Consider the following 24310-nt stretch of genomic DNA (forward strand, 5'->3'; position numbering starts at 1 on the left):
CATTAGCATACTCAATTCAAACATCACATTAACCCATTCGAACAACAGATTTTATTTTCACTGTCCTCGGTGCTTTAACAGTAAAGATAGAGTCGGTGTGGGAGGATCTTAACCCAACCGAACCCCCGAATCTTACTATGAAGTGGTACTAGAAATTTTATATTAAACTAAAATCATCGACAAAAAAAATGACAAAAATCAAAGTGTTGCCTTAGCAATCAAATTATCCTATTTGTTTGGGAGGGTCTCGGCCCAACTCAACCCTCGAATCTTACTATGAAGTGGTACTAGAAAGTTTATTTTAAACTAAAAAAATCGACACATGGAAAAAAAACAATACAAAAAATCAAAGTGTTGCCCCGCAACTACATTATTCTATTTGTGTGGGAGGATCCCACCCCAACTCGCACCCGATGAGTCCTTGGATCATCCCCCACCTCCCTCTCCCAAAAAAATTTATTAAGGTTTTCATAAGTTGCCTACATTGTTTAATATTTCCACCAGCTAATTTTGAAAAAGAAGGGAACAAGAATGTACCCATTGAGCCCTTGGATCATCTCCCCCCCCCCAAAAAAAATATTGAAGTTTTCATAACTCGCCTACATTGTTTAATGTTTCCACCAGCTAATTATGAAAAAGAATGGCAAAAGAATGTGCCCATTGAGCCCTTGGATCATCCCCCACCCCCTAAAAAAATATTAAAGTTTTCAAAAGTCATCTACATTGTTTAATATTTCCACAAGCCAATTTTGAAAAAGAAGGGCGCAAGAATTTACCCAATGAGCCCTTGGGTCATCCTCCACCCCTCCGAAAAAAATTAAAGTTTTCATAAGTCGCCTACATTGTTTAATATTTCCGCCAGCTAATTTTGAAAAAGAATGGCACAAGAATGTACCCAATGAGCCCTTGGATTATCCCCCCCCCCCCGAAAAAAATATAAAGTTTTCGTAAGTTGCCTACATTGTTTAATATTTCCACCAGCTAATTATGAAAAAGAATGGCACAAGAATGTGCCCATTGAGCCCTTGGATCATCCCCCACCCCCTTAAAAAAATATTAAAGTTTTCAAAAGTCACCAATATTGTTTAATATTTCCACTAGCAAATTTGAAAAAGAAGGGCGCAAGAATGTACCCAATGAGCCCTTGGATCGTCCCCCACCTCCCAAAGAAAATATTAAGGTGTTCATATGTTGACTATATTGTTTAATATTTCCACCAGCTAATTATGAAAAATAAGGGCATAAGAATGTACCCAATGAGCCCTTGGATCATCCTCCACCCCTCCGAAAAAAATTAAAGTTTTCATAAGTCGCCTACATTGTTTAATATTTCCACCAGCTAATTTTGAAAAAGAAGGGCAAAAGAATGTACCCAATTAGCCCTTGAATCACCCCCATCCCCCCCCCCCAAAAAAATGTTAAAGTTTTCATAATTCGCTTACATTGTTTAATATTTCTACCTGCTAATTTTGAGAAAGAAGGGCATAGGAATGTACCCAGTGAGCCCTTGGATCATCCCCCATCTCGCTAAGAAAATTTAAAGTTTTCATAAGTCGTCTACATTGTTTAATATTTCCACCAGCTAATTTTGAAAAAGAAGGGCATAGGAATGTACCCAATGAGCCCTCGGATCATCCCCCCTCCCCCCCCCCGCAAAAAAAAATAATTAAGTTTTCATAAATCGCCTACATTGTGTAATATTTCCATCAGCTAATTTTGAGAAAAAAGGGCACAAGAATGTACCCAATGAGCTGTTGCATCATCCTCCACCCCCCTAAATAAATATGAAAGTTTTCATAAGTCGCCTACATTGTTTAATATTTCCAACAGCTAATTTTGAAAAAGAAGGGCATAGGAGTGTACCCACTGAGCCCTCGGATCTCCCCCCCCCCCAAAAAAAATTCAAGTTTTCATAAGTCACCTGCATTGTTTAATATTTCCACCGGCTAATTTTGAGAAATAAGGGCATAGATGCATTTACAATTTAATTGATGTGTCTAAAGTTCACAATTTACTTAGGAACAAAGAACAATTCAACGTTTCATGAACGTCTTCAAACTGTATCTACCCGTTTAATTTACTCGGTCAAAAATGTATTTGAAATTAGGTGTTTCGATGAGTTTTAAAGTGTCTAAGATTAGTAAATAAAGAAATCATAATCAGGAAACATTTAGGCCATGGAGAAGTTTTAAAAAGATAACATTCTAAATGTTATAGTTGATAATGTTAAGAAAAACAGTGTCAGAATTGAACGTTCAATTCGTTAGCTTGTCTAACTCTCAAAGATGAGGTCTGAAAGACGTTCTGACGACTTTTTCTTACACATTTATAATTCTTAATGTAGCCTATATATTCAAAATTGGATTTTGCGTATTAAAGCGATCACAAGGTAGAGGTTCCATCTCTTTGCTGTCCAAATAATCTCCTAAAATGTCAATTAATCTCTGACGGTTTTTTTGTTTTGGCAACTGTGCTTCAAAAGAACTGCTATCTTAGGCTTGAAGCGCAAACAACTTATGCGGTTGGAATCATAACAAAAACAGATAATGCGTAGTTCGATTTCGACAACATCCTATTACGTAAATTCAAGCTAAATTTCCAGTAGTCTGGTCTGATGTCACTCCCGGCAGTATTCTACGGGCTTGTGGCTGTGACGTCACTTAACCCTGGAGGAATACCCCTTCTCTTACTTAAAACATATTAAATTTTTTACTAGGTTGCCCACAAGGGGCCAACCATGATTGCAACGAGTTCCTATTAAAGTAATTTTACTAGCCTAAACTATTTTAAGGTATTAAAGACATAAATGGAGGTGCTACCATTTCGGCAAACCGTCGCAAGCACGAAACGTCATAACATCGAACCGTCAGCACCTCGAACCGTCATAACATCTAAGAAAATTTATAAGTTTATGTAATAGTAATAAGTGTTTAATAGTTTAGAAAAAATTTTTGGCTATATATTTGCACATCAGGGGGGATTGGGGTAAAGCATAGCATATATTAAATACGTAACATAACCTAACCTAGGTACCTTTTCCTCCCTAAACCCCCCAAAAATTAAAGTTTTAAAATTTTCGCTGTTATGACGGTTCGCGGTTCTGACAGATTTTTTTGTCGGTGTTATGACGGATTTTGTACTGCTCCTGACGTTTGGGCTCCTGACGGTTCGATGTTATGACGCCATCCCGATAAATGTTTGTGAAAAGCCGGAAATTTCCTTTTGCATGAGTTGCAGATACTACCATTATTAAACTGTTGATGATTACAATCTAACATTAAAAATTCATATGAAAAGTGTTTAATTAGTTTTCTAAGGGTCTCTCAACCATAGTAAGTTAGTACTGACATTTATCAGCTTAAAGGTAATCATTTGTCAGTTCCTATACGGCTAATCATAGCCTCTTCATTTCAAACAGTTAATCACCTTCTACTGTAGGCTTGATTATTTTTTAATATTTTACAATTTTCTTTGCAGGCATACATTTGGGTAATCGTTACGACTATTAACACGGTAACTTCGAGGATTTTCCGATTTACACCTTTTTTAGCTGAGCCTGTTTATCTTCTGCCCTCGGGCTACCAATCTCAGATTCAAACAGCGTTGCAAAGTCAGTATTCGGACCAACGAATTCTCCCTTATGTTTATGACCCATACTATGTTACCTACCAATATGACAACGAGATCAATTCGGAGAAACACTTAGAAAGTGTAAAAAAGAAACCAATAATATACAACATACCAGCTCTTGCTAATGGATTGTTCAATGGAAAAATTAGATCCACTGGACCAAAGGCTGTCATAAATATTCCAGCTTTAGCTAATGGTCTTTTTACTGGTAGGTATATGCTAATCATACTATCTTCATTTTTATACATATGTAAGGTTATAAATAATCATCATTAACTTCAAAGTTAAAAATTAGTGAAACAAGGTTATAAATGATCATCCTTAACTTCAAATTTAAAAATTAGTGAAACAAATTGATTTTTAAATATTAGTAGCCAAAGAAAAGCAAAACAATAACATACGGTGAAGAAACAGAAGGCTTATCTCAAACGTAGAATCCAACAGCCTAAGGCTAAAGCAAATCTGGAAATAGAAAAAAACACCATTAGCGCTTTACCATGGTTCTGATGAATAAAATGAAGTTGAACAAGAAGGAGTATAGCGGTCATCAGTTGAATTAAAAAATATATGCATGATAGTGGCAAAAAAAACATGAATAAATAAAACCTAAACTAGACATGACAAGGTCGATATTCCAACATGAGCAAGAACAGGAAAAACGCTCATGTGACAGTTTACTAAAAAAGTAACAGTGCAGTTACAGAATCAGTTGCTTCACTCTCGATTTTATTGTTACTTGTTGTTCAACAATCGGTTCCACCAATAATTTACCTTGTAGCTATTTTGGCATTTATTAACGTCATAGACTTTGCGGAACTTTTCCCTCAGACATTCTCCCATCTGGTTGTTCTTAAATATCTTTGGGTCTTACTAGAAGTTGCTAGCTGGGACATTCGCTTTTTCTTTCGATTAATTAATAAAGCTTTTTCCACAAAATAAGCTTTTCAAAGAAAAGTAACGAATTCCATTAAACCAAAAATGAGCAAAAATCAAATCAAATAATCTACCAAGTGAGAAATTACCACAAATCAGCATCGATAAATAAATGAAACCCAAAATAAACAGAAATTACACTAAATAATTGATTCGAACTCAAAACAAGCAGAAATTAACATGAGTAGAGCTCAAAAGCATATGCCTTCCCAAGGGAAGAACATAATTTGCACTTTACTGAAAAAAATATAAATGTCTTTACTTTTATAACTTTAATAAATCAAATAATATTAACATTTTGATTACTAAATATCACTATATGTATATTGAACTGACAATGCACATTCATTTGTATTTTTTTTCATTAAAGTTTAAATTATGTTCTGCCCTTGAGAAGGCATAGGGGTTTTGAGCCCTACTCATGTTAATTCCTTCTCGTTTTGAGTTTGACTCGGTTATTTATTGTAATTTCTGTTATAGTCTTTTCAGGGAAAAAGAAAATAATAGTTTAAATCTTTTCGTTTTTTTAAGACTTTATAGTTTGGCCTGCTATTTGTATGCTGGAGAAAATATTTCAGCAATTTTTAACAGCATTACGCCCTTTTAAAAATCTGGACACGAATAGTAGCGTTTAATTTAGTTTCATAACTCCTCTAGTTGACCTGCAATAGAAAACTTGATACCATTCGCAAAAAAATCTGTTTACTTTCTTTGATAGCTTTGATAAACTTACGCTATTTTGATTTGGTTAAATATTAAGAGCAGAAGTAGTCCCGAAAGTTTGAACATAATAGCCTACCCTGAGTCGTTCTTGGGATACTGCTGTTATTGGGAATTACCATCAACAAAGTGCATTTTCATTTAATCTTAAGGCAAAATTTAGTTTTTAAACATAATGGGCAAATGGGAGGGTGGGCATAAGAGGGGGACTAGTTGCCCTCCAATCACTTTCGACTATTTAAAAGGGCATTAGCCCTTTCTATTTTCAATCGATCCCTTTTCGAAGTTCCTACAACAACTCCTTCGATACGAAGTGCCCTGGTTTAAACAAAAAAAAATAGTAATTCACTGTACCCACATCGATCTTTATTATAAGAATGTCAAGCCTTCCAATCACTTTCGAATATTAAAAAGGGCACTAGCCCTTTCAATTTCCAATCAAATGAGCCCTTTTTTAAGTTTCTACGACAAAAGTTTCTATAAAAACCTTATATGCCAGCAGGGCATAAGTTACAGCCCTTGCCCTGAGGGCTGTGGGGTTGTGTCCTGCTCAAAGATATAATTTCTGGACCTTTCAACTACGTTGAACAAAATAGCTATCTCAAAATTTTGATTGGATGTGTTTGGAGAAATGGCGGGCGTGAGAGGGGGGTTACTTGCCGTCCAATAACTTTCAAATATTAAAAAAGGCACTAGACTTTTCAATTTCCAATCGAATGAGCCTTTTTTGAAGTTTCTACGACGACACTTTCTATAAAAAACCTTATATATCCCCAGGGCATAACTTACAACCCTTGCTCTGAGGGCTCTGGGGGGGTTGTCATCCTCAAAGACCTAATTTCCAGAACTTTCAACTACGTTTAACAAGATGGCTATCTCAAAATTTCCATTGTATGTGTTTGGGGAAAAGGTGGGCGCGAGAGGGGGGTTAGTTGCCCTTCAATCACTTTCTACTATTAATAAGGGCACTAGCCCTTTGAATTTCCAATCGAATGAGCCCTTTTTGAAGTTTCTAATATCATAAATAACAATAGAAAAAAATAACTAAGAACAAACAAAATGTAGAGAAAATAACCTTGCTGTAATCATGAGACTAAAAAAATTTTTGCCATAAAACACACAGAAAACATGAAAAAATCGCGCTTTTGTAAAGAAAACACATCTTACACATGAAAAAGCCTCAACTGGATCATAAAATTGGCATTTTTTTTTAGCCGGATCATGCTTGCAGCAATAGCTGCAAACTAGTAAAGAACGAACAGCAGCCAATAGTAGCCTAAAAAAAAGTGGCTAGTAAGAAAAAATTAACATTTGTGGCTAATTTAGGAATATCTAGTGAAGAAGACGTCATAGGGGTTCGCGATGTGGAGTCTAACAGGTGTAACATCATACCCTAGAGGAGCAGCTTTTTGAAAAATATATGTGCTATTTCTTCTTTTCAAACTAGTATGCCGTCATTCAGGGTTGTAACCTACCATATATAACGTCATTGGTGCGTTACATCATCTTGTATGTGAATATGCAGTTCTTTTTAATTATATATTATTTCTAATATTATGTCATTTTATTTGCAAGAAAATGTAGATATAGCGATCTACATTTCAACAATCTACATTTCTACAATCGAATGAGCCCTTTTTGACGTTTCTAAGACAAAACTTTCTATAAAAACCTTATATGCCACCAGGGCATAACTTACAACCCTTGCCCTGAGGGCTGTGGGGGAGTGTCCTTCTCAAAAACATAATTTCTATGTGGAAATCAACTACTCTGAACAAAATGGCTATCTCAAGATTTTGATTGGATGTGTTTGGGGAAAGGGTGGACGTGGAAGGAGTATTAGTTGCCTTCCACTTTCGGCTATTAAAAAGGGCACAAGCCACTCCAATTTCCAATTGAATGAATTCCCATAAAATAAAATTCAAAATGACCAGAAACTACTATTAGAGAATAAATAAAATACAAAACGAACACAAATTAAACAAACAAGCATAACAACCATAGAGATAGTAGGTAGTAACATAAACCACAAAATACACTTTAAGACGAGTAAAAATTAAATTGAATATTTAATTCAAACTTTAAACGAATAAAATCACTATAAGCAGGAGTTTGGCTACTACCCCCTCCCCAAATCGTAAAAGTCTAAAGGCTATTCCGCCATTGGCGTTTTATTGACAACTAAATATGTCTTGAACATTATGGTTTGGTTTTTCACAGTATCAGCGACAAAAGCAAAAAAAAAAAAAAAAAAAAAAAAAAAATCAATACAACAATCAAGAACGGAATATTTGATATATAATGATGTTAATTGCTGGAAACTCAAATAAGATAAATAAGATTTATTTCACTGTAATCTTTATCTTTATTTTGTAATACATAAGAAAATATTTGTAAAATTATTGTTTTTAGTAAAGTGCAAATGACACAACAGGCTTTAACTTTTTACAATAAGGGAGGGGGAGGGGGCAGTAATCGAACTTATGTTTTTTGGGGTTTTCGTTTAAAAAGGGATGTTTGTTTAAAAAAAATGGTTAAGAATTTGTTTTATTAAATAAATCAGAGGCTCTTTAAAAGTTCATTTTTAAAACTTCTAAATTACTTTAGCGTAAATAGAGAGGTATTGAGGAGGGGGCAAACCCCCCATATACGGAATAACTTTCAGTTGAAAAAATACACTTTTAAAATTTAATTTCCGAATTTTTTGCAAATAAGGCTTCAAAATTCCCCCTCTGTGGAACGTTCCCCGACCAATAGCAAATTTCTCCCAAGAAAAATCCCTCATGAAGAAATCCCCCCTCCAGTGTGAATTTTCTCTCCGATGAGCCCTCCAGAAAATTTTCTCCAGACAATTCCCCCCTGGATAAAATTTAAATCCAGGTGTCGCTGGTTATTTGGTTTGGAACGGGGGTCAGTGGCATGATTCTGTAAGCTCAGCCAAAGTCAACCCAGCTCTAAATGGGCATTTGGAGAAGTCAGGGGAAGGTAAACAGGAAGGGTGCGCGAAAGCACAGGATGGCTGCCCCCCCACGACGGTTCTACCACGGTTCTCTAAGGGAAGCAAAGACCGTCTGTACTTTCTGCATCAGTACAAAGCTGGGAACCAAGATATGTGAAGCTGTTGACCTGATCCAACTGTAATTGATTTACAGTTAACGAAATAGGATCAGTGTGCTTTGTTGCCTTAAAGTTAGTCTTCCCTCTACTGACTTTTGAGCCAATGTGAGGTCCGAGAAGATTCTGACACCATCAGCGTTTTCAAGGTCTCCGAGTGATAAGTTCTGTCCAATCAGAACTCCTGGGTGAGAAGATTATACATGTTCAAGCAGTCAATCAATACAGTAGTTAAACAAAGCTGGAGACAGGACGCAGGCTTGTTTTACTCCAAACTCAACTGGAAATTCTTCAGTCTCTTCTTCGTAAACTCGGCTCATAGAAGCCTTGTAGTATGCTTTAAGCAGTTCGACCAATTTCAGGGACATTCCATCATTTTCAAAAATTTTGAAAGTTCTTAGCGAGTGATCGAGTCGAAGGCGGAAACAAATACCAGCCATATTAGAATTAGGGACAAATTGGATAATGAGGTGGAGTGCAAAAATATTATGGGTGCAGCCTGTAAAAGGACGGAAACCGGCTTGTTTTTCATTAGTTCTTTTCTCCCTTGCAGCGGTTAAGGAGGATAATCCCTAAAAATTTTTACTGCAATGTCAATTAGACTTATTCCCCGGTAATTTTTGCACTTAGTTTGAAAGGTTCTTTTTTAACACAAGGTGGGGGGGGGGCAGGAATTGATGACAAGGATTGGTTAAGTATTGTTTGAAAGTGATCCTTACATCTAACCAAACACTCTTTTTGACAGCTAATGACTTTTTCTGATCTGTCTCTGACATCTTCGGAGACAGCAGCCTTCTTACCAATCGATTTCTTGAGAACCTGGTAGAGTTTGCAGGTGTCATGAGCGCGTGCTGATTTTTCTAAGGATAAAGCAGTCTCTTCCTACATTTTGCGGTAGTCTAGATGATCAGTGGGCTTGAACTGTCTGCTCAGCTCTTTCGTGATATATTTAGAGCCGCTCATCTTTTTCTTACACTCTTGACGTAATACCCTCAGCCTGTAGGAAAATATTAGAGACCCTCCCTTTGGATAAACTGGAGGCACATAGTGCCTTTTGATTTAGTTTGATATACCCATCACCTGGCCTTACAACATTCTCCAAAGTTTCACCTTAATATTCTTACCATTTTTCGTTACACATAGAACCAAAAATTTTCCATTTTCGTAACGATAAATCCTGCATATGAACAATAGACAAATTCCATAATTTAAAATCCTTGTCTCCTGACTGTTGGGGGCATGACGTACCAGGAGGCGTAGCTAACAGACCTTTTGCCAAGTTTGAAGAAAATAAAAATTTAAAAATTTTGATAAATGCAGAGGGGTCTCGTCCCCTCTCTTCTTAGGTGCAGAGAGGCCACCTAAAATGTGGAAGGAGGTAGTTGGTTGCCCTCCAATATCACTTCAACGTTTCCCCAATATGCTTTGAAAGTTTCAACTTAATACGCGTCACTTAGATATTGCTCATAAGCCCTTATGACAACCAGCAAGCACATAGTGTGTTTTGATTGTGTTCGACATCCTTCCAAACATTCTCTTGAAGCTCCACCTTAATACTCCCAGACCCAGGATCAAACATGCCCTCTTTACCAATAAAAAACCTTATATGTTAACAATGGGCGACTTGGATAACTTGCAGCCCTTGCCCTAGGGCCTGGGGGGCTGTCAAAAAGGAGGCATAGTTATTACCTTTAGACTATTTCGAACAAAATGGCTATCTCGAAATTTCGATCGTAAGCATTTGGGGAAAAAAGGGCATGGGGGTCAGGTAATCCTCCTATTACTTTTGACTCTTAAAGAGGGCACTAGAACTTACGATTATGAATCGAATTAGCCCCTTCTAAGATTTTTTTTACCCCCTCTCCCCTTCCATATGAAGAGCCTTAGGTAAAGAATAAATAAAAATATTGCTTATGGCCTTTCACTTTAGGCCTCTGACTCTGAAGTCAAGTAGCTAAGAAATCAGAAGATGTGTCAAATCTAACCAATCTCTTTTTCTTTTCATCGTCTATCGAAGAATATCCCATATTAAAGCAATCCAATGGCAAGTTTCTTTGCAAAATAGGGCCAATTTTAAGGTTTTTAGTCTGTTATACTGAAATCTGTTATACTCACAACCCCTATGCCTTCCCAAGGGCAGAACATAATTTGCACTTTACTGAAAAAAATATAAATGTTTTTACTTTTATGAATTTAATAAATCAAGTAATATTACCATTTTGATTGCTAAACATCAGTATATGTGTATTAAACTGACAATGCACATTCATTTATATTTTTTCAGTAAAGTGTAGATTTTGTTCTGGCCTTGGGAAGGCATAGGGCTTTTGAGCCCAACTTATGTTAATTTCTTCTCGTTTTGAGTTTGACTCGGTTATTTATTGTAACTTCTGTTTGTTTTGGGTTTCATTTATTTATCGATGCTGATTTGTGGTAGTTTCATGCTTGGTAGATTATTTTATTTTATTTTTGCTGATTTTAGGTTTAGTGGAGTTATTTACTTTTCTTGGAATAAGTTATTTTTGTGGAAAAATTTTTTTTAATTAATTTCTGTTCGTTTTATATTGACAGTCTTTTCAGGGAAAAAGAAAATAATAGTTTAAATCTTTTCGTTTTGTTTAAGACTTTATAGTTTGGCCTGCTATTTGTATGCCGGAGAAAATTTTTCAGCAATTTTTAACAACATACACCCTATTAAAAAGGGTACAAATAGTAGTGTTTAATTTAGTTTCATAACTCCTCTAACTGACCTGAAATACAAAACTTGATACCATTCGCAGAAAAATCTGTTTACTTTCTTTGATAGCTTGAATACACTTACGCTATATGGATTTGGTTAAATGTTAAGAACAGAAGTAGCCCCGAAAGTTTGAACATAATACCCTCACTCGTTTTTGGGATAATGCCGAGATGCCTTATTGGTAATTAGAATTAAACACAGGGAATTTTGATTTAATTTTAAGACAACATTGAGTTTTTAAAGATATTGGACAAATGAGAGGGTGGGCGTGGCTGGGGGATTAGTTGCCCTCCAATCATTTATGACTATTAAAAAGGGCATCAGCCCTTTCTATTTTCAATCGAATGAGCCCTATTTGAAGTTCCTACGACAACTCCGGCGATACGAAGTACCCTGATCTAAACAACACCAACAACAACAAACAATACATTGTAACCGCAACGATCTTTAATATAAAAATTTCAAGTCTTCCAATCACTTTCGAATATTAAAAAGGGTACGAGGCCTTATAATTTCCCATCGAAGGAGCAGTTTTGGAAACGACAACACTTTCTAAAAGCACCTAATATGCCCCTAGGGCAAACATTACAAGACTTACCCTAAGGGCTGTTTCGGAAGGTTGTCATCCTCTAAGACCTAATTACCAGAACTTTCAACTGCGTTAAACAAAATGGCTATCTCAAAATTTTGATTTGATGTGTTTGGAAAAACGGTGGACATGAGAGGAGTGTTAGTTGCTCTCCAATCCCTTTCAACTATTAAAAATGGCACCAGTCCGTTCAATTTCCAATCAACCGAGTGCTTTTGAAGTTTCTATGACAACACTTTCAATAAAAACCTTATATGCCCCCAGGGCATAATTTAAAACCCTTGCCCTGCGGGCAGGGGGGGGGTGTCATCCTCAAAGACCTAATTTCCAGAACTTTCTACAATATTGAACAAAGGGCTATTTGAAAATTTTGATTGGATTTTTTGGAGGAATGGTGGGCGTGCGAGGGGGTTAGTTACCCTCCAATCACTTTCGACTATTAAAAAAGTTACTAGCCCTCTCCATTTCCAATTGAATGAGCCCCTTTTGAATTTTTACGACAACTCTATCTATAAAAACCTTATATGCCCCCAGGGCATAACTTACAACCTCTGCCCTGGGGGCTCTGGGGGGTTTGCTATCCTTAAATATATAATTTCCAGAACTTTCAACCACGTTGAACAAAATGGCTATCCCTAAACTTTGATTTAATGATTTCTGGGAAACGGTAGGTGTAAGAGGGGGGTTATATACTCTCGGCTCCCTTCCGAAAATTAAAAAGGGCACATGAGATTTCCAATCAAATGAGCCCTTTTTGAAATTTCTACGACATCGCTTTCAATAAAAACCTTATATGCCCCCAGGGCATAATTTAAAACCCATGCCCTAAGGGATGTGGGGGTGGGGAGGGTTTGTCATCCTTAAAGATCTAATTTCCAAAACTTTCAACTTCGTTGAATAAAATGGATATATAAAAATTTTGATTGTATGTGTTTTGGGAAAATTTTGGCGTGAGAGGGGGGTTATTTGCCGTTTAATCGCTTTTAACTGTTAGAAAGGATAAAACCCTTTTGAATTTTCAATTGAATGAGCCATTTTTGAAGTTATTACGACAACGCCTTCTGTAAAAACCTTATATGCCCCCAGGGCATAACTTACAACCTTTGCCCTGGGGGTTCTGGGGGGTTTGCTATCCTTAAATATATAAGTCCCAAATTTTAATCACGTTGAACAAAATAAGAATATATAAGCATTGATGGGATGTTTTTGGGGGAATGGTGGGCGTGAGAGGGGGTTAATCACTCCACTCACTTTTGACTATTAAAAAGTGCAATTTCAGTTTCCAATCAAATGAGCCCTTTTTGAAATTTCTACAACAACTTTCTATTTAAACCTTATATTCCCCCAGGGCATACCTTACAACCCTTGCACTGAGGGCTCTGAGGGGGTTATCATCCTAAAAGACCTAATTTCAAGATCTTTCAACTACGTTGAACAAAATGGATATCTCAAAATGTTGATTGGATGTGTTTGGGAAAATGGTGGGCTTGAGAGGAGCGATAGTCACTCTCCAATCGCTTTCAACTATTAAAAAGGGCACTAGCCCTTTGAATTTCCAATCAAATGGGCCCTCTTTCAAGTTTCTACGACAAAGATTTCAATAAAAACCTTATATGCCCCCAGGGTATAACTTACAACCCTTGCCCTGAGGGCTGTGGGGGGGGGGTGGTCATCTTCAAAGACCAAATTTCCAGAATGTAAAACTACGTTGAAGAAAATGGGTATCTCAAAATTTTGATTGGATGTGTTTGGGGAAAAGGTGGGCTTGAGAGGGGGTTAGTTGCCCACCAGTCACTTTTGACTATGAAAAAGGGTACTAGCCCTTTGAATTTCCAATCGAATGGGCCTTTTTTGAAGTTATTACGACAACGCCTTCTGTAAAAACCTTATATGCCCCCAGGGCATAACTTACAACCCTTGTCCTGAGGGCTGTGGGGGAGTGTCCTCCTCAAAAACAAAATTTCTATCCGGAATTCAACTACGCTGAACAAAATGGTTATCTCAAAATTTTGATTGGATGTGTTTCGGGAAATTGTGGGCTTGGAAGGGGTGCTAGTTGCTTTCCAATCACTTTCGACTATTAAAAAGGGCACGAGTCCCTCCAACTACTAACTGAATAAGTTCTTTTTGAAGGTTTTAAGACAACTTCTTCGATACAAAGTGCCCTGGTCTAAAGGCAAAAATAATAAATATTCCATTGTGCCAACATCGTTCTTATATACCCCAAGGGCATAACTTAAAACTCTTGCCCTGAAAGTTTTGGGGGAGTTTCCTCCTCAAAAATATATTTTCTATCTGGAAATCAACTACGTTGAACAAAATGGCTATCTCAAAATTTTGATTGAATGTGTTTGGTGGAATGATGGGCTTCGGAGGGGGGGGCTAATCGCCCTCCAATCGACTATTAAAAAGGGCACCAGCCACTCCAATTTCCAATTGAATGAGACCTTTTTGAAGTTTCTACGACAACTGCTTTGATGCGAATTGCCCTGGTATGAAAAAAAATAAAAAAAATAATACAATTGTGCCAACATCGTTCTTTACTTATGCAGCGCGATTGCGCTTCCTATGATATGTGTCCCCTGTGGAGCCCTCTATTTTCCCGAGGATTGTGCAGCAAGCAAATGTGATTCATTTGGAGATTGCTACCTAAAACGAGGATCAATATATACAAGCTGTGTCACATGCCGAATTTTGCAGCCCAGCCTCGAAAGCGGCAATATGTTTTTTTTTTCTTTCTTAAATCTATAATATTGACATCTTTGACAGCAAAAACAATGGTAACAGGTCACAACTTTTTTCCCAGGGTAGTTGTATCAAACCTATGGTGTTGCCATGGCATCAAGGAGGGGCTGCGGTTAGAAGACAAGCGACAATGAGAATCAATATATACAAGTCTGCCTCGTGCCCGTGCTAGGGCCTGGCATCGAAATTGGCTACAAAGTTTTTTTCTTAAACTGGCATATTAGCATTTCTATCTACAAAACTGATCTAAATAGGTCAAAACTTTAAGGAAGAACTCGTATTTTTCCCAGGCTCATTGTATCGAACCTAAGGTGATGCCATGACATCAAGAAGAGGCTGCCGTTAGAAGACAAGTGACAATGAGAGTCATGCGTTAGAAGACAAGTGACAATGAGAGTCATAACATACAAGCCTGCCACGTAGCTGTGCCGGAGCCCGGCGGCTCGCAGTACTATATATATATATTTATATATAAATATATATATGTATATATATATATATATATATATATATATATATATATATGTATATATATATATATATATATATATATATATATATATATATATATATATATATATATATATATATATATATATATATATATATATATATATATATATATATATGTATATATATATATATATATATATATATATATTCTGTATCTTGAACGTTTTTCTTTTCTTTGGTTACTCTGCTCTTGTGAAGTTTTTAAGTTCCATGTATGTAGTGCATTATCTACTTTTTTCTTTATACTCCACAATTATCATTTTGTATATGATGTGGGTTAAAATAAATTATTATTATTATTATTATACATATATATATATATATATATATATATATATATATATATATATATATATATATATATATATATATATATATATATATATATATATTTTTTTTTTTATATATATATATATATATATATATATATATATATATATATATATATATATATATATATATATATATATATATATTTATATATATATATATATATATATATATATATATATATATATATATATATATATATATATATATATATATATGTATGTATTTATGTATACAAATAGTACCGGACCTCACCACTTGGCACGTGGCAGGCGTGGCATATATGCCATATATGGATTCTCAATGTCGCTTGTCTTTTAACCGCAGACAATTTGAGCATTTTCTTGATGTCATGACGTCAACACAGGTTGGATACAGCCACCCTGTGAAATATTCAAATTCTCTCTAAAAGTCCTGACCTATCTAGATCTTTTTTGTGGCCAGTATCACTGTTTCTTGTCTTCCAACCGTGGATTTCATTGGCCATTTTTATTCATCTTTACCTCAGAAAGTATTTTTGCACGCCTTTTGCTTTAGCGGTTTAGATTCATACATCATCTCATTTAATTTATTAAGACGTTATAGATAACAATTATGTCTTTTCCAGTTTCCAACCAGAGATCACTGTTCATAATTTAGTTTTCCGTTCAATGTGATTCTCACTGCCGTTTGTTCTATGCCTTTTTCTTTAGCCGTTGTGATTCTCACGTTCTCTAGTTGTTATTGGAGTTGTCATTGGACCTTTAACTTTTGCCCTGGCTTGTCTTTTGTCATTATGAAAAAAATAACGCCAAACCTTTGTTTTTTTGTGTTTTTTTTAACAGAGACTGATAGAAGAAGAAGAAGAAGAAGATTTTTATTTGAATAAATCAACATAACAAAAAAACATATACCCCCAACAGAGAGCAAAGCTCGTAAAATTGGGTATTAATAATTAAAAAAAAAAAAAAAAAAAAAAAAAAAAAAAAAAACATTTCCTCATCATAACAAAAGAGAGAAATAAAAAAAAACCTGGTTAAAGAAAAAAACAAAAAACATAACAAACATAAAGAAAACAAACGCTGGACAAGTGGGGCACGGAAGGCTATCCCAACATGGGTAACAAATATAAACAAAAAAAAAATAATAATAATAATAAAAAAAATTTCTATTCCACCATCACAGGTCAATACATAATTTTAATATTTTCTTACTTAGAACTGATATTTGCCGAAATGACTCAATTTTAATTCTATTTTTCAGCCTATATTTATTTGAAATAAATGGTATTTGGTATCTAATTGAAAATCTATATCTTTCACAATTAACAAAGGGAATTTGAGATGTTCCAGAACACCTAAGAGCCGAAGAAGGGGGCAGAATCAACAGAGATTTTTCCTAAAAATAACTACTAGGATCTTGTATTTTAAAATGCCATATTGATATATTAAGTTCTCTTATATGTTTCAGATCTAATAAATTCAATAAAAGAAATAATGTTTCAGTTTCCGATGCATCTCTAAGTTTTGATGGACGATGTAAAAAATTTCCAAGTATTCTCACTGCTTTATTTTGAAGGATCTGTAGGGGTTTTATATGCGTCCAAAAAGTATTTAAATAAATAATTGTGCAATAATTTAAATAAGGAGCAATCAAAGAATGATAAATTATTTTTAAAATGGAAAATGGAAAAACATGTTGCAAACGATACATAGACCCAATATTTTGCGAAAGTTTCACCCTTAAATGATCAATATGAGTTTGAAATGACAAAAGGGGATCAATAAAAACTCCTAAAGAATTTTTCTTGAACGCATTTTTTTCTTGATGTGTGGGAATAAAAAGAAGTCATTGGGTGCCAAGTCTGGGCTGTACGGCGGATGACCCATCAATTCGACGTTTTGGTCGGTCAAAAAGGCGCTGGTTTGAGCCGATGTGTGAGAGCTCGCATTGTCATGGTGCAGAATGATGCGTCTTCTCTTGTTCGTTTTTCGAATTTCTCCGAAGACTTCAGACAAACAAATGGTGGTGTACCACTCAGAATTGACCGTCCTACGTTGCTCAAGCGGAACAGTCGCGACATGACCAGTTTTGCCGAAGAAACAGGCGACCATTTGCTTCGAAGTGCTTCTTCCACGAACAACTTTCGTTGGATTTGGCTCATCTTGGAAGACCCACACGGTCGATTGCTGTTTTGTTTCGGGCTCATACGCATAGATCCATGATTCGTCACCTGCGACGATCTTATAAACGTCTTTTGAAGCACCGCGATCGTATTTTTTTAGTATTTCTTTACACCAATCCACACGAGCCTTCTTTTGAGCGATTGTCAAATTGTGCGGGATCCAACGAGAACAAACTTTTTTTACGGACAGGTGTTCATGCAATATCGAATGTATGCTGGTGGGAGAACTGCCTAGGCATGCCTCTATCTCACGGTATGTCACATGACGGTCTTGCATTATCAGTTCACGTACGGCATCAATGTTTTCTGGCACAACGGCTGTTTTTGGACGACCTTCACGGAATTCGTCTTTGAGCGAGCGTCGGCCACGATTGAATTCGTTGTACCAGTTTTTCACAGTGCTGTAGGATGGTGCTTCGTCGCCATACAAAGATTTAAGTTCATCGATGCACTCTTGTCGTGATAATCCACGTCGAAAGTTGTGAAAAATGATCGCACGAAAATGTTCACGAGTTAATTCCATTTTTTTGCCACATTGATTTTTTCAAGACCCTGTAAAAGAAAAAAACAATTGTCGTTAGTCAAAAAGTTCTGAGTACATTTATGCTACAAAAGTTCAAACTTTCCAATGGAAATGTCAGATTGCACCTGGCAACACTTAGTGTTGCCTAGGCCAGAAATATAACTCGCAACCCTCGTAACGATACGATTGAACTCTACGTATTTTATGCTCACCAACTTGAAGCTCCTGACATGAAATTTTTTTAGTAGCACGTTTTGAATGACCAAAAACCATAAATTCAGTCTTCTTAAAATTCGGTACTAAATAATTAGATACAAACCATCGATTAACTGAACTAACAGTGTTAAACAGATTTTGAATCAATGTAGATGAATCCTTCGCTTTAACAGAAACAGCTGTGTCATCTGCGAATAAAATTGCAAGACCATTATTTCCCCGCAAACATCGTGGGAGATCATTAATATACATCAAAAATAAAAGCGGACCTAATATCGATCCTTGTGGGACACCAATATCTTCAAGATCATTTAAACTAGACAAATGTCCATAAAAATCTACCACGATTTTACGTCCATAAAGGTATGATATTATTATTTCTAGTCCTTTCCCTCTTATACCGGAATTTTCCATTTTATCAAAAAGAATTTCATGGTTTAAAGTGTCAAATGCTTTTTTAACATTATAAAAAACAGTAGATTCATGATAATTACTATCTAAGCAGTCATTTATTTCTAATACAAGAGCTTCAACTGCTTGTTCCGTCGAATGGCCTGCCCTAAATCCAAACTGATGTTTGGTAAAAAAATGTATTTTATCTAGATAATTAGTAATCCTTCCTTTTAAAATTTTTTCCAATACTTTAGACAATGGTGATAAAATTGCAATAGGACGATAATTATTTGTATCAGATTTATCTCCTTTTTTATGCAATGGTATTACACGTGCAATTTTCCATTTTTTAGGAAATGTACCTGAGAAAATACATAAATTTAAAATATGAAGCAATGGTTCAAAAATTTCACCTGCAATATTTTTTAGCAAATTAGTTGAAAGTTCATCATATCCCAATGAATTACCATTTTTTAAATTCTTAATGACCTTTTAAAATTCTGCAAAATTAACCGGGGCCATAAATATGCTCGTATCTTCAGTGGGCGGTAGATATTTTTTATGCGACCTTGGGGAAGAAAGGTCAACTTCTCCTGAAACAACAGATGATCCAATACTAGCAAAATATTCACTAAACTTCTTAGCAACAGCTTGTGGTCCTCTAAATTCTTTACCATTAATATCAAATAACACTTCAGTGTGTAACAACTTTTTATTTCTTCCAATTTTATCTTTAATCAAACTCCAAGTTTTTCTAGGGGAATCTGAATTTCGAAAAGAATTTTCATAATAACGTCTTTCACTTACTCTAAGGATCCTTACCAGCATATTCTTATAATTTTTAAAACGCGTTAGATTTATTTCCGTGGGATATTTTATTCTAATTTTATATAAACGATTTTTCTCATTAATAGATCTCAAAAGTGATTCATTTATCCAATGTTTTTTTGGAGTAAGTTTCTTTCCTCTCGGGCTTTTATATGGTCAAAAAAGATCAAGCTTTTCATTCATAATATAATAAAATTTATCTAATGATTGTTTCGGATCCTTCTCATCGATTACAGGACTCCAATCAACATCACCAAGCCCTTCTTTTAACCTTAACACATTTTTATGTGAAAAATCTCTACGCTTGGTTTGATTTTTTTTATTATGCGGAAAATTTATAAGAAAATCAGACATAATTATACAGTGGTCAGATGAATCATCAGGAATAATAAATGTATTAACAGCACTATAAGGTGAAAAAATATTATCAATAAGTGAAAATGATGTATCAGCTATTCTAGAGGGAACAAAACATACGGGGTTTAGTCCATAAGATAGTGGGCCCTCCAAAAACTGCAAAATATTTCTATCTATTCTATTCTGATCTGCAGATAAGAGTTTCATTAAATCAATATTAAAATCACCCATAACTAAATAAGGAGTATTAAGACTAGCTAATTTATCCAACATACTTTCAAAATGATTTTTAAATTCTATCTGGCCGGATGACAGAGTACGGTAAATAACTGCAATTAAAACCTTCCGATTATTTTGAAAAGATCATTCAACTACACAAGATTCAAAAATCATTTCAATATTCATTGGCAAAAAATCAATCCTTATACGTGCTGGTACGCAATTTTTAATCAAAACACCTAGACCCCCTTGTTTTTGTCTTTTCCGACCGATGTGAAAAAATTGGTAATATTTTACATGTATATTTTCAATTTAAAAATCATCTAAAAAAGTTTCACATAGGCCTCATATATATGTATATGAATACGACAAAAAAGTTTCAATAACATCCTGCGCAGTCCTCCAACCCCGGCAATTCCAAAACGACATCCTACTTGTATTTACATTTTTTCTTACCAGCTCATTCATAAATATATATTGATTTTTTGTTATATCAAAATTACTATAAGTATCTTCATCATAACAAGCTACAATAGTTTGAAAAATTGACTGAAATGAAAGAGAATTCCGCTCAAATTCTTTTAACCTTGATGATGTAATTTCACGATTATCTCTATCCATTATCAAATATTAACCCCACTTTAAGAGAAACCACACCATGCCCCAAAAGACCAGCAAACCATAATAAAAAATAACAATTAAAAAAACAAAACAAAAAAAAAGTAATCTCCATTCCAAGTCGTTTTCCCTCAGTACGACTAATCTGCGCAACTTTTAATTTAGAAACATAAATATCTTCATCAAAACCAAAAAAAACTACTACTGTTTCCAGGCCTAGGATCACTGAAAGCCAAGACCAAATCCATAAGAACTCCAATCACAACCCGGCACGCTCCGCACCGCGCTATACATTATACACCATTAATACTTTTTCTCATTTTGTTTTTTTTACATTATTCCATCCACAACATCTTTTAAAAAAAAAGAAGATAAAAAAACACGAGACAACATTACTTCATACCAATATGCTATCACAAAAAAAAAACACAAAGAAGTAAAAGCACAACAAAATAATAACTCAAAACCATATTAAACTAAAATAATTAATATAAATATAAATATGACAACCCGCCTAGCATTGCATAGGCCCACCTCGAGGATTTATCGGCACTGACAATTCAGGAATCACGTCATTCACGGAGAAAGAAACACGCAGGCCATTTGACCGATCAAAACACAAGAGAGGTGGAACCGATTTTGTTACCCATGCTTGAATACCACAATCAGCAAGCTTTGATTTTTTTTCAATTAGCCGTTTTCTAATATCTCTCACTGCCGTCGGAGCATCATCACTAAGATAAATATCTTTATGACCGCAAACAGTCTTTCCTTTAAGTTTTTTACTCTGTTTCAGAATCGTTATTTTTTCTTCTTTAGACCGAAAAGTAACTTTAAAATATATACGCTCTTTTTTTACTTCTGTAACAGCAAATTCTGGGGTCTCGTTTACACCTAGTCATTCTTCACAAACAGTTTTGAAAATCGCTTTAGCTTCCTCTTTATTATCGCAAGGTACATTCCAAACCACTATATTTTTCTCATTCATTCTATGCTCGCAATGCATTAACCGATTTTTCAACTGATTATTTTCTTCACGGAGAAACACTGACTCAGCTGTAACAACACTAATCTGTGATTTTACATTTATTATTTCATTCTCAGTAGCCGCCACATGGGTCTGGATCGTCGAAAATTTCTGCGATTGGCCAGATAGCGCTTCCTCAAGCGATTTGACCCGGGTTTCCAGAGATTTGAACTGGTCCGTGATACCGTCAAGCTTTTTTCTATTGTCTTTCACTATAGTTAGAATTTCATAAAAGCTCCGAGCCAGCGTCGAAATTGACAAAGTTTCTCCCTCCTTAGGTGAAGATGACGAATAATCATTTTGATCCTCTTCGAATGAGACTTCTTTACGGTTTCTTTTATTTCGCCCCATGAATAAGCATCAATTTAAAAAAATGGACAAATAGTCTTACCTCAGCCGGCAACGATTGTTTATCCACGATGTTGCTAGCGTGCAGTGCTTTTAGCCGTTTGGCACGGCAAACACCTTTTCCAACGTCGGTAATCAAAGGCTCTGTTTATAATGACTGAAATCCAATCCTCTTTTACTCCATGCAATTCTTCAGTTCAAAGCAATAATCACACACCAAAAAATTTTCTTTCATCAATTCAAAACATTAATCTCACAAGCTATTTCACTCTTCAGCCAAAACTACCGCAGGCACGGAGCGCCTAAGGTGTTACTCGTTCGGGGAATGAATCATGACTGAATGCAATACTGATGCAATATTAGGCTCTTGGGTAACGTCCTTATAAACTCTAATCTCTTTATTTATAACTGTTTTTATCGCTTGGAGCTTTCATAAAATGTTGAACGTCGTCTTTTGCCCGGCTTGTCTTTTGTTATTATGAAATATATATCGCCGAAACTTTGTTTTTTGTTTTTTTAGCAAAGGCATGGTAAGCATTGATTACATTATCCATACCAAAATCCCAAAACCAATAATTAAAACTGTCCTTTCCAATTTTGTCACGTTTTAATTCTCGCTGTCGCTTATCTTCTAATCGCTTTTTTTCTTTCTTCTTTATTTTGGGTTTTCATTACATCAGACAATTTCCCAATGCCTTTTGCTTTAGCTGTCCTTATTGGTTAGGTTTTACATGATGGTCCAGGCTGTAGATTTGTTAATTGTGACAAAAACTTGGTTTTCTTCAAAAGAATTATCATTTATAACACTTGTAAATTTTCATTTTTTGGGTCTTGTCTCATTTGATAGTACAGGTTGTTGATTTTAACCCATTTTGAACTTAATGCCAATTTAATGCCAGTGCTCTTTGCTTTAGCTGCCCTTAATGGTCGAATCTTACATGATGGTCCAGATTGTAGGTGGTGGGGCAAAAACTTCTTTTTCTTCCAACAAATTATCATTCATAACACTTGTAAATTTTGTTTTTTGGGTCTACCTCTAGATAAGTTTTTCATACTAAAGTCTTTTCAAAAATATTTGATTATTGAATCAAGTCCGATTTCTAACACCGATTGTCTACTAAGCTTCTGAAACCGGAAAATTGGTGGTGTCTTCCGAACTAGTTGGAAATACCCTCATTTTTCAAAAGCAGATAAAAATGAAGTCGTGACTGGACTACCATATATACAAAACCAAGCTACTATGCATAAAACAAGACTCCCTAACCTAACTTGCAACGTTACAGATTACACATTTATAAATATGTTTACATTTTTTTTTAGGTCCAATTCGAGCAGAGAAAAATGATCATCACAAGAAAGAAGAAATTAAAATGGAAAGTAGAAGTAAATCATATCAGGACTATCCTTATTTGTATATAAATGAAAATCCGTTTCCGTTCTATTCTAATTCGTATTACCCGTTTCAAAATAATATACATTAAACATTATGCTTTATTAAAACGTACCGAAATTTGTTCTATTTTATTTGTTTTATTGCCTGCCAATAATTCGCTTTGTGTTCAAACTCCTTTTGTGAGAACATATAATGATGATCTACACCTGTTTTCCCTATCTGGCAGGCATCATCCTCTCCTTTTGAAAAAAATTACCTCAGGTACGAGAATTACGGGAAGATGTAATATTTAAAGAGTGATGTAACTGACCCTTACGGATAACCGAATACCCTATTATTTTGAACTTTAATAAATACAAGTGTAATGAGAGACATCTAGTCACCATTACTCGAAAGTGTTTACAAAAAGCATGCAATGTGTAGGATCTGCCAATCAGCGAGCACCTGCTATTGATAAGTTTCCACAGCAATATGGCCGACATATTTGCCCAGGCTCCTTCTTTACTCTCTACTCGCTCCCATGAATTTTATAATTTCTTTTAGTTCTATTTTTATCTTCCAAATACCAATAATACCATAGCACCGACTCACCTGGGGCCAACCAAGCTGCGCATCCTCCTTCTACAGTCTCTACTCACTAATAGGTTTTGTATTTTCATTTTATCCTGATTTTATATTTCAAAAACTAATAGCAACTCATTGTAGTATCAAAGAAGCTGAGCCTGAAAGAGCTGTGCACACTCCCGTTCTATCCTAATCGACTCAGAACTTCACTTTTTACCCCCTTCCAAAAATGTAAACTTTCTTTTCAGTCTACTTTTATTCTTCAAGTCCTACAACTAATGAAAACTTGTTGTAGCAAGAAGGTGCCTTAGGCCGACACAGCTACTCATGATCTTGCTTCAATCTA

General features: G+C 35.2%; 1 protein-coding gene across 1 annotated transcript in view; it reads left to right on the plus strand.

Moving 5' to 3' along the window:
* Nucleotides 1-23520, plus strand: part of LOC148955337 (uncharacterized) — a 61438-nt gene extending 37918 nt beyond the window's left edge. The window contains exons 2-3 of the mRNA XM_089108166.1: nt 3478-3838; nt 23328-23520. Of these exons, the coding sequence (XP_088964292.1) occupies nt 3478-3838; nt 23328-23488 (522 nt within the window). The 3' untranslated portion in view covers nt 23489-23520. The remainder of the gene's footprint in view (nt 1-3477; nt 3839-23327) is intronic.
* Nucleotides 23521-24310: the final 790 nt, after the last annotated feature.

This window comes from Artemia sp. Qi Xiang Cuo, chromosome 2, assembly GCF_049724085.1.
Source record: "Artemia sp. Qi Xiang Cuo chromosome 2, ASM4972408v1, whole genome shotgun sequence".
Classification (NCBI taxonomy): Eukaryota; Metazoa; Arthropoda; class Branchiopoda; order Anostraca; family Artemiidae; genus Artemia; species Artemia sp. Qi Xiang Cuo.